The sequence below is a fragment of the Mandrillus leucophaeus genome, unplaced genomic scaffold (assembly GCF_000951045.1).
Source record: "Mandrillus leucophaeus isolate KB7577 unplaced genomic scaffold, Mleu.le_1.0 Scaffold36, whole genome shotgun sequence".
NCBI classification, from domain to species: Eukaryota; Metazoa; Chordata; class Mammalia; order Primates; family Cercopithecidae; genus Mandrillus; species Mandrillus leucophaeus.
The window spans coordinates 3,980,514-3,992,599 of NW_012103809.1; the positions used below are offsets into that span (position 1 = coordinate 3,980,514).

A 12,086-nucleotide genomic window follows, 5' to 3' on the forward strand; every position below is an offset into this window, starting at 1 on the left:
CCTGGGTCTTTAAAATTCTGCATGTTAACCTCTTTCCCGCCTCTGAGATGATAATTTTTTTATTTTTTAATTTTTATTATTAATTATTATTATTTATTATTATTATTTTTTGAGATGGAGTCTTGCTCTGTTGCCCAGGCTGGAGTGCAATGGCACGATCTCGGCTTACAGAAACCTTCGCCTCCCAGGCTCAAGAAATTCTCTGCCTCAGCTTCCCGAGTAGCTGGGACTGCTGGTGCCCGCCACCATGCCTGACTAACTTTTGTATTTTTAGTAGAGACGGGGTTTCACCATCTTGGCCAGGCTGGTCTTGAACTCCTGACCTCATGATCCACCCGCCTTGGCGTCCCAAAGTGCTGGGATTACAGGCATGAGCCACCGTGCTTGGCTATTTTTTAATTTTTTTTATTTATTCATCTTTTGAGACACAGTTTCTCTCTTGTCACCCAGGCTGGAGTGCAGTGGTGCCATCTTGGCTCACTGCAACCTCTGTCTCCCAGGTTCAAGCAATTCTCCTGCCTCAGCCTCCCGAGTAGCTGGGATTACAGGTGCCTGCCACCAAGCCCGGCTAATTTTTGTATTTTTAGTAGAGATGGGGGTTCCACCATGTCAGCCAGGCTGGTCTCGAACTCCTGACCTCAGGTGATCCACCCGTCTCGGCCTCCCAAAGTGCTGGGATTACAGGCGTGAGCTACTGCACCCGGCCTGAGATGAGAATTTAAAATAATGCTTTGGGTTCTGTGATCTAGACAACAACTTCTTTTGTTGCTAATTAGATGAATGGTATAGAAAGTAAAATGATTGGGCCCCCGGAGAAGCAGGATTTTCCTCAGGGAATCCAGTTGGAGAATGTCTTTGTTACGGGAGGATTGTTGTTTTAGTTAAAGATGCGCTTTGGAAGTGTCTTCTTTCTTCACGTTAGTATCATGATCATTATCGTGTAAAAAAAAAAGAAAAAGAAAACATTTACGGCCAGGCACTGTGGCTCACCCCTGTAATCCCAACACTTGGGGAGGCCGAGGCGGGCGGATCACAAGGTCAAGAGACCGAGACCATCCTGGCCAACATGGTGAAACCCTGTCTCTACTAAAAATACAAAAATTAGCTGGGCGTGGTGGCATGCACCTGTAGTTCCAGCTGCTAGGGAGGGTGAGGCAGGAGAATTGCTTGAATCTGGGAGGCAGAGGTTACAGTGAGCCGAGATCATGCCACTGCACTCCAGCCTGCCAATAAAGCAAGACTCCATCTCAAAAAAAAAAAAAAAAAAATTATAAACCACCTGGCCACCCAGAACAGAATTACAATCAGCACTCTGTTTCCTCAGGTCCTGAATCCTTAGATTCAACCATCTTCAGCACTGTTTCCCCAGGTCCTAAATCCTTGGATTCACCCAACCTCAGCATTGTTTCCCCAGGTCCTAAATCCTCGGATTCATCCTTGGGTGGGGAAAAGAATGGTTGCTTCTGTACTGAACATGTACAGGCTTTTTTTTTTTTTTTTCTTCTTGGCATTATTCCCTAAGGAATACAGCATAACAACTGTTTACACAGCATTTACATTGTATTCGGTATTATAAGTAATTTAGAGATGATTTAAAGTACAAGAAAGGCTGTGCACAGATTATATGCAAATACTGCATCATGTTATATCAAGGACTTATGCATCTGTGGACTTTGGTATCCTCAGAGGTCCTCCAAGGGATGACTGTACTTAATAGGTTGTCCAAAATGAATTGGACTGCCAGCATTCTCTACTTTTCCATGTCTTAATTTTAGGTTGGGGAAAAAACAAACCCCTGTATTTTATAATTAAGAATGAATCCCCGAGTCATTTGACTTTCTTCAATAACAAAGCAAACCACATAAAAATACCCTTCCAAGGAAAGCCCTCAGAATGGATACAATCTCACCCCATTAACTAACCTTTCTGCCAGTGCAGCTGAGCCTCTCGACACTTTAACAAACTCTCTCGGAGCCAGTCTTCTCGGTGCCATCTTTGCTTTCACTTAACTTTACATGTCTAGTGTTGCTGCTCAAACCTGTGTCCCCTCAAGTCCTCTCCCAACTAAAGGATGGCGGTTATTTGACAATAGACAAACAAGTCTCAGAACAATTATGAGGGTGTAATGAAGTTTGCATTCGTACATGTAATTAAATAGAGGAAAGATGCATGAGGGAATGTGGACACAATCCTCCTCCAGCTGGCACGCCTTGCCTGGAGGTGCTCCTCTGGCAAGGAGATGAAGTCCCAGATTTTTAGTGCATTATGCAAGGTTGTTTCCACCTCCCTCACTGGTTGACTTAGCCTGGCAGGTAGCAAACTCTCAGTTTTGTTTGCCTCCAACTCAGCTTTCCCCAGGCCTTTCGCACCTTGGCCTTCAGATGGGAAGCCAAGAGGTGCTGAGCACATGGAGGAGGGCAATCTTTCCCCCCTTTGATTATGATTATTTTAATTCATTGAGATTCTAAGTCCTCTGTCATTTCGAAGAAAGGATACTGTCTTCACTTTGGAGCTATGTTCTACATATCATCCTAAGTGGAAAAACAATTATTAAATAGGCCGGGCGTGGTGGCTCACGCCTGTAATCCCAGCACTTTGGGAGGCCAAGGTGGGTGGATTGCTTGAGCCCAAGAGTTCAAGACCAGCTTGGCCAACATGGCGAAATCCCATCTCTTTTAAATACAAAAATTAGCTGGGCGTGGTGGAACATGCCTGTAATCCCAGCTACTTATGAGGCTGAGGCAGGAGGATTGCTTGAGCCCAGGAGGTCAAGGCTGCAGTGAGACGTGATGGCGCCACTGCACTGCAGCCTGGGTGACAGAGTCAGACACTGCCTCAAAGGAAGAAAAAGCAAACATACCTCAAATTATGTCTGCAAAATAAAAGACTTCTGAATGGAATACAGAGAAAGCCTCTAAGATGGCCCCAGGGGAGTGTTAACATGTCTAGCCTGATTAATTGGCTAGTTTGGAAATAACTGTATCCAGAGTGACAATGCATGGCTGGCTAGTGTCAACTTTGTCCTCAGCTGTAGTTAAAGGCAGGCTGGGAGGACTGACTTGTTCAGTCTCAGTAGCAAAAAAGTGCATAGTGTCTGGATAAGCAGGTTGTACAGCCTATTAGAAAAGAAAGGTAACAGGTAACAGTCTTCCTCTAATACGATAAGTTATTTTTTTTAAAGTTCTCCTGTCAAGATTTTTTAATACCGGAATCTGAGAGTGGAGAAAATTGGGCCAAGGACAGACAAAAGAGCTGGGAGGAAAATCGACTGTATTTTTCAACACACAAACAATGCCATTTGAAGTATTGGGTTGAGTACAGAAGTATCATGAACATTCCTAATTTGGTTACTGTCTATATTTCTTAATATAGTAATACTATTAATATCTGTCTCCTAAGTTTGTATAAATCCAAACCCCCATGTTATTGGCCAGTTGGAAACAATAATGTAAACAGACTCTGTTGCCCAAATTAAGTTATGTGCACTGAATGCTTTGTCAAACTGCAACTATTTTAATATTCATTCTAGCCACAAATCTTTGCCAAACAAGATCACTCTTTTGTTTAGGAGTAGAATACACAATAACCTAATATTTAAAAGTATTATTCAGAAGAAGAACAGCTTGGGATTGAATTTTTCTTTATCATAAATTTTAGATCATTCTCTTTGCTCTACTCCGTAGAAGACACTAAGAATTAGATGGATCTGCTTCCTCATTTTATTGTTTTCTACTTGATCTAAAAATCCAGAGGTGGGTTATATAGAGAGTTTATTTAGCAGACTTTGGTAAGGGAGGGAGAAAAATAATGTACAAGCTGGAAACTCATGAAAAATGTAAACAATGAGAGCTAGAAGAATGGAAGCAACAGCGTGCTCAGGAAATGATGTGTCATTCTGTCGGAGTTCAGGGTGCCCTGAATCCCATGAGGGTAGCACTGGCTTTCCTGCCCATTGTGAAGGCAAGGAATCCGTGTGTTGTCCTATCAATTCCATTCATGGCAGGGTAGAGACTTTTCAAATGGAAGAAAATGTGCACTAAGGACATTCTTTCTTCGTGGGGTGGGGTAGTGAAGGTGTTGGGGTTGAGGCACTGAGTTGTTTAGGTCAGGTAAACAGTGAGGGGAAATGGGCAAGCAGTCAATGGTTAAGTTGGTGTTTTGCAAGCCATTTCAAGAGGATACCACATAAAATGCATTCATCTACATTTCATTAAAAATTAGTTGGTGGGAAAGTGGAAAGCTGACGGCAAGAACCTTCCAAGTAAAACAGCTTGATACTTACTCCTTGGCCAGAACACCACTATATTTACAAATAGGGGATAACAACATTCACTTCCTAGGTGGTCCATAAGCTTAACTGGGCAGGCATATGACACTTCTGAGCATTCAATGTCATGATGGATTTTTAGGTCAAGTAGAAAACAAGAAAATGAGAAAGCGGATCAATCTAATTCTTAGTGTCTTCTATGGAGTAGAGCAAAGAGAATGATCTAAAATTTATGATAAAGAAAAATCCAATCCCAAGCTGTTCTTCCCAATAATGCTTTTAAATATTAGGTTGTTGCATATTCTACTCCTAAAGAAAAATGATGTTCCCCTGTCTGAGCATCATTTGTGACCAAGATTGAAATGATTTCCCATGAAGTTCTAAGGTCTCATCTAACTCAGTGGATGTAGCTCACGACTTGTTCGTTTGACCCCAGTATTCTAATACAAACACCACAGCCGATGCTGGAAGTGAGAGGAGAGGGGTTCGTTTCAGTGTGGAGCCCAAGGTGCCCCAGCAATTTCAGACCCCCTGGGACAGGAACTCCTCCTCCAGTAAGCTCTTGTTTTGAAAAACAGTGGGGTGGGGCCAAAAAAGCATTACAATGGAGCTGGGGTGGATGAGGCTTTCTTCTATTTGAGATGTCGCTTGTGTCAGGTTTCATGAAACAGCGCATTGGAAAACAGAAGCTATTTTCTATCCCGTGGGTTGCGCTGGAAGAGCCGAGAGGCCAGGCTGTGGAGCCTTGCCACGAACAACAAGAGAGGGCAAGTCCAGCCGCCTGCTAGGGGACTAGCAGGAAGCAGCACGCCTGCCAGAGCTCATCACTTCAACTCTGGCTTTCACTGCGCTCATTCCCTGAATGGCAATAACCAGGGGGCGGGGGTGGCATGGGAAATGAAAGACAAGAGATCTGGGAAACTAAATCTGCCGGGGGAAAGAGAGTTACCGGAGTTTTAGCCAAACAGCTAGCAGATGCAAACGGGGAGGCAGAGGGAGGAGGGAAGGCTGGGCTTCAGCAACCTGCCACGGGGATTTAAACAAAGGAGGTTTGAGAGAGAGGCGGGATCTGGCTGTAATACCGGCACGGGGACAGAGACAGCAGCTGGACTCGCGGGATGAAGCGGAATCAATTCCCAGCGTCTGCAACAGGGCAGGAGTGACTGGAGTATGTCCCAAAATAAGAACTCAGGGAAACGAGTGAGTTTGGAACAAAGACTTACAGATTGTGACGGTCTCTGACATTTCACCCTTCTTTGAGGCATGCCTTTATCAATGCGTTACCTCTTTGTAATTTCTGTCTCTAGTGTAATTATTTTTATCGTCTTCTCTGTGTTCAATTTTGGGGGAGATCAAAGCTTCCAGAGGCTAAATATCTCAGACCCTTTGATGCTGACTCAAGTTTGCACATCTTTTATCAATGGAAAAACACGTTTCCTGTGGAAAAACAAACTAATGATCCATGAGAAGTCTTCTTGCAAGGAATACTTGACCCAGAGCCACTACATCACAGCCCCTTTATCTAAGGAAGAAGATGACTTTCCCTTGGCGTATATAATGGTCATCCATCATCACTTTGACACCTTTGCAAGGCTCTTCAGGGCTATTTACATGCCCCAAAATATCTACTGTATTCATGTGGATGAAAAAGCAACAACCGAATTTAAAGATGCGGTGGAGCAACTATTGAGCTGCTTCCCAAACGCTTTTCTGGCTTCCAAGATGGAACCGGTTGTCTATGGTGGGATCTCCAGGCTCCAGGCTGACCTGAACTGCATCAAAGATCTTTCTGCCTTGGAGGTCTCATGGAAGTACGTTATCAACACCTGTGGGCAAGACTTCCCCCTGAAAACCAACAAGGAAATAGTTCAGTATCTGAAAGGATTTAAAGGTAAAAATATCACCCCAGGGGTGCTGCCCCCAGCTCATGCAATTGGACGGACTAAATATGTCCACCAAGAGCACCTGGGCAAAGAGCTTTCATATGTGATAAGAACAACAGCGTTGAAACCACCTCCCCCCCATAATCTCACGATTTACTTTGGCTCTGCCTATGTGGCTCTGTCAAGAGAGTTTGCCAACTTTGTTCTGCATGACCCACGGGCTGTTGATTTGCTCCAGTGGTCCAAGGACACTTTCAGTCCCGATGAGCATTTCTGGGTGACACTCAATAGGATTCCAGGTACGTACAACTCTATTTCACGCAAAAGAAATGTGTCATATTTGAAAGGTCTTTAGAATAACCAGCCACTTTTTATTAGGAAGTAGAAGATGAAAACTGGAATGAATATATGTAGTTCTCACTCTAGTCCTTTCTAAATGCAGAAGATGTTCTTTTTTTTTTTTTTCTTTTTTTTAGACAAGGTCTTGCTGTATGGCCCAGGCTGGAGTGCAGGTGCGCCATCACGGCTCACTGAAGCCTGGACCTCCTAGTCTCAAGTAATCCTCCCACCTCAGCCTCCTGAGTAGCTGGGACTACAAGTGCACGCCACCACGCTAGGCTAATTTTTAAAGAAATTTTTGTGGAGACAGGGTCTCGTTATGTTGCTCAGGCTGGTCTCCAACTCCACAGCTCAAGCTATCCTCCCCACCTTGGCCTCCCAAAGTGCTGGGATTATAGGCAGGAGCCACCATGCCTGGCCCAGAATGATGTTGTTTATGTGATAATTCACATGTTCTAGCAGTACTAAGTAATACCTTTCCATGGTATCACTCTGTGGTCCATTAAGTTCTTTTGCACACATCATCGTATTACATCTTTACCACAATAGCTATTAGTCCACACTGCTGTTCTTTCTTTCCCCTAAATTTGTCAAGCTTGCTCTTACCCCAGGATCTTTGCCTTGGCCACCCTCCTGCTTACTCCAGGCCTCCACAGCCTCCTCCCCCTTAGCCAGATCTCAGCTTTCAGGTGTCAGCAGTGCTGATACTCCCCCTCATTGACCAGCACACCACCCTGCTTTTCCTTTAAAGAGTTTTTCCGCCATGCGGAATTAGGATATTTACCTATTTGCATGGGTTTGTTCTAGGTCTTCTCTGCATTTGTTCCATGAAGCCAGGGTTATTTTCTATCTCATTAACTGCTCCTCAGTGCTTAGAACAGAGAGTAAATGCTCAATAAGTATATATGAGATGAATAAATGAGTGAGTGAGTGAATGAATGGTAAAGCATGAGGCTTTACTATGGCACCAGAGCTGTCTCCGTAAGACACTATTCAGCCGAGAAATATTTGGACTCATGCATGTGCCATTTTATATGTATAGGATTTTTAAAAATACATTTTATTTCAGATAAAATAATGAGATTCTAGGAGAAACTCCTTGCTTTGCTCTCCGAATTTTCCTATCTTTACTAATTTACCAGACCGATTGTTTTTTAAAGTGTATAAAACATGATAGGATTTCTTCTGAAGGAAACAACGTGCTTTGGACTCAATGAAAAATACAAAATGGATCTCTGATGAACTAGACAGCATTATTATAGCAAGAGAAAAGCAATCATTGTTCTGGCTGTTGGGGGGTTGCCAACTTGGAAAGGCTCGTAGGTGCTCTCAGGCTGCAGGGCAGGGCCTGCTGGGCAATAAACACGCCAGCATTCTCTGGAAAATACCATGGCTGGTGTCTGAATCCCAGAGTGGCTTGTCTGGTGAAGGGGGCTCACTCCTATGCTGCGCACACTCTTTCTGCACCTGCCTCTCCCTGGGTTCATCCTCTCTTCACCCTTGATCTGTTGTTTCTACCATTTGTATATCATTGAGGAGTATTAGGTACTTAGGAGCTGATTTTCATATTTAAATATTCCCTTTCTATTTTCATTCTTCCTTTAAAATTCATAACAATTGGGTCCCAGTCAAGTGGTTCCTTAAGTATTGTGCTGAGATGAAGGCATTTCGTAAGTTAACAAAAGTCTGAACTGTTGCATTTTTTTTTTTTAAGAAAAACATGGGTTTTGGTTTCTATTAAATGTAAATATTTGTGGTTACTTTGCCAGAAGCCTGGTCAGTTTTATCAATGTCAAATAATATAAGAAAATCAAGGGAAAAAGAATTCCCCTTTTTTCCTTACCCCTTTCTGATCCCTTGGGAGACCAAAAGCATGATATCTGGATAGGTATAGGAGAGAATGCTATCTAGATGGGTAGAGGCGAGAATGACATCTAGATAAGTAGAGGAGAGAATGGTATCTAGATGGGTATAGGAGAGAACACCTTGTTTGCTGTAGGTTTATGCCATGGCATGCTGGCTTCTGCCTTCTCACTGCAACAGTATGACCCCACGTAAATCACAGAACCTCATGGGACCTCAAATCTCTCCAGCTACAAAATGGGGAACCCAGGTAGAAAGACCCCTTTCATTCCTACACATACTTTTCTTTGCAGAAGACACAATGTCTAGAACAATGTAAAGACCTTGCACGCTGCTACTAGGAATCTGTAGAGAAAGGCGGAAGTGCTGGTGAGCCTGGATCATGTACTGCCCATCAGCTTTGGGAAGTGCATCCCATTTCCCTTGCAGAAATCGGAGGCAAGAGCTCCTCCAGAGAGCAACTGCCTGGAGAGAAAGGCCAGTACGGCCCATGTCAGTGGTCTGTCGTGGCTGATTCTGCAAGAGATGCCTTTCAGGATAACGTGCTATGTCCTGGGGCTTTGTCTCTTTCCTTTCTTAGACTCTGGGCAACATCCTGGTTCAGGGAGAAAGGATATCCTGCTTCTAGGTAGGGCCTTCACAAATTACAAGTGAATTACAGCAAACAAATCTTCAAATGCTCTAGCCAGAGCGGTGCCTCTCTCTACCTTCAAAGGCAATGGAAAATCTAATCCCACGCTCGAGTAACTCTCATGGTTTTACACTTGAGCATTCTTTGTGATTTAAGATTTGGCATGTGAATCTGGTTCTTATATAACCACACAGCCTTTAATCAATATCAGCTCTTCTGTTTTCTCTTTTTGGAGATAGGGTCTCACTCTATAGCCCAGGCTAGAGTGCAGTGGTGTGATCTCGGCTCACTGCAACCTCTGCCTCCCAGACTCAAGTGATTCTCGTGCCTCAGCCTCCTGAGTAGCTGGGATTATAGGCCTCCACCACTATACCCGTTTAATTTTTTTGTATTTTAATAGAAACGGGGTTTCACCGTGTTGCCCAGGGTAGTCTCGAGTTCCTGAGCTCAGGTGATCTGCTCACCTCGGCCTCCCAAAGTGCTGGGATTACAGGCGGGAGCCACCGCGCCAGGCTGAGCTCTTCTATTTTCAATGTCATGGTTTAAGGGGAAACATTCTTCTGTACGTACAGCGTAAACACATTTTTGCCAACGTGCACGCGCAGGTGGTGCTGTTCATTTCTTCCCTCAAAGCGACCACCTCCCTTTCTCCGAAACACCTTAAATTAAAATGTGTTAGCAAGACCCTGTGCAGGCATTTCAGGTTTCCCAAAACACCCCCAAGAGCAACATGACCAAGAAAATGATTAGTACCCTAGATTAGATAGTTTCAGAAAACAAAGTGAAAATCGGTTCGAATTGGCGAGACTGAAGAGAAGGGATATTCATAGAAGTAGCACTAAATCACAGAGCTTCACACTGCCTTTTTTTTTTTTCTTGGTGCCTTTCAACTGAGAGTGACTTCTCTTTTGGTTTTCAACCATTAGGCTCCCTCCACACTGTTAGAAATGGTGATGGAACAGGCCAGAAAGAGGTCCTTAGGGGCCCCAGTCTCACACTCCTCTTCAGGGGAACCCGGTAGAGTGGCTGTCCTTCTGTTCTGTGTGGCTAGTGCACAGATGGGGTGTCCAGCTGCCTCCTTTCTGGCCACATTCTCAAAGGAAATTCTCCAGGATCACAGATTTCTCCAACCCACCCTACAGAGCATCAGGCTGTGACAGCAGTAACTTCCCCTGACTTCCGGTGCGCCCTTATGTTTTGTAACATCTCTGATCTTTGTAATGATTGCTCTAAGTCACTTTAAGAAGAGCCCATGTGTTCTAGCTCTTCTGGCTATTCTTTCAGCATTTTCTTTTTCTTTCTTTCTTTCTTTTTTTTTCTGAGACGGAGTTTCACACTTCCTGCCCAGGCTGGAGTTCAGTGGTGAGATCTCGGGTCACTGCAACCTCTACCTCCCTGGTTCAAGTGATTCTCCTGCCTCCTGAGTAGCTGGGATTACAGGCGTAAGCCACCACGCTGGCTAATTTTGTATTTTTAGTAGAGACGGAGTTTCTCCATGTTGGTCAGGCTGGTCTCGAACTCCCGACCTGAGGTGATCTGCCCACCTCGGCCTCCCAAAGTGTTGGGATTATAGGTGTGAGCCACTGTGCCCGGCTCTTCCAGCATTTTCATCTGCCTACCTTCCCCAAGGCAGAGCACCTGAAGCCATTTAGACTTTTGCTTTACGCTTTGTGAAATTTTTCAGTACGTACCCAAATGGCAGCTGGTTGATCTTCTTCCCAGTCCGTTCCCATGGCTAGATTGTCTTCTTACACTTCGGCGTGGTTTCGTCTCTAAGGAACAGAGCTACCCTACTCTGGCTTCAGTTCCCTTGTTTCCCTCACTGCACTAAGTGTGTTTTTGGAGTCTTTGCTCATTCATTACTCTGACCTTTCTCATGCCATGATCTTTTTCCTCCATAAGAATGTTTTCATTTGTCTCGTTTCCTTTTTCCATTTTGTATACGTTTTCTTTTTTTTTTCAGAGCCCCTTTGTCAAATTCTCTCGACCTCAGAAGGGACCACATGATCCCATTTCCTTATTTTTTAATTCTAAAAATACCGCGTTTCCTACTTTGATTTATTTTGCTTTTTTAACTGTGACTTTTATTTATATGCGCACATTCTTTGGGAGGGTGTTAGGACTCTTTCAGCTGCAAGTGTCAGAAACTCAAGTCAAAGGAACTTAAATAAGCACCAGAAGTTACTAGGTCACATATCTGAGATGCCCAAGGGAGCTCCCAGTCAAGCTGGATCAGTGAGTGAAACTGTGTGCTCAGGACCCTTTCTTGCTAGGGCGTCTCCCTGTGGAGTGACCAACTGTCCCTGTTTGCCCAGGTCTGAGGGGCAGTCCTGGGCATGGGCCCTTGATGGGTACAGCCAGGTCGAGATGGTCCGTCTGTCTCTCTGCATCTCTGTGCTGGCTTCCATCACGCAAGTTCTCCCCAGAAAGCCAGAAGTATCTCCAAGTGTACTTGCTTTTCACAGTGGTTACTCCTGGACTACAAGAAACCCTTTTTCCTGAGAATTCCAGCAGCAGCTTAAGGGAGACCTCAGATTGGCCCTGCTTGGTCCAAATTCCCATCCCTGGTTGGGCACTGTGGCTCACACCAGTAGTACCAGCACTTTTTGAGGCCCAGGCGAAAGGATCCCTTGAGCCCAAGAGTTTGAGACCAGCGTGGGCAACGAAGTGAGACCCTGTCTCTACAAAAAATAAATTATTCAACAGGCATGGTGGTGTGCGCCTGTACTTCCAGCTACTCAGGAGGCCAAGGCAGAAGGATGGCTTGACAGAGTCAGACCTTCTCTGAAAAAAAAGAAGAAAAACCCACAAAAACAAATTCCTATCCCTAAACAAATCACAGGGGTGAAGAATGCTCACCAGCGTTTCTTGGATCCCTTTCCTACCCTGAAGCCAAGGGCTAGGGGCAGGCTTTGGTGGAGGAGGCTGCTCAGGGTGACACTGGGCAGAGCGAAGCACAGGCCCGCTGCTGGATACCCCTTGTCCTACACTGGGTGGCGGGGTGGGTTGGTGGTTGTTAGCAGCACTTTGGGAGGCCGAGGTGGGCGGATCACCAGATGTCGGGAGTTCGAGATCAGCCTGGCTAACATGGTGAAACCCTGCC

General features: G+C 44.8%; 1 protein-coding gene across 1 annotated transcript in view; it reads left to right on the top strand.

Moving 5' to 3' along the window:
* Nucleotides 1-4,820: 4,820 nt before the first annotated feature.
* The window catches only part of LOC105546449 (N-acetyllactosaminide beta-1,6-N-acetylglucosaminyl-transferase), a 74,846-nt gene continuing 67,580 nt past the window's right edge, over nt 4,821-12,086 (top strand). Inside the window, exon 1 of the mRNA XM_011989641.1 lies at nt 4,821-6,449. Within this exon, the coding sequence (XP_011845031.1) occupies nt 5,531-6,449 (919 nt within the window). The 5' untranslated portion in view covers nt 4,821-5,530. The remainder of the gene's footprint in view (nt 6,450-12,086) is intronic.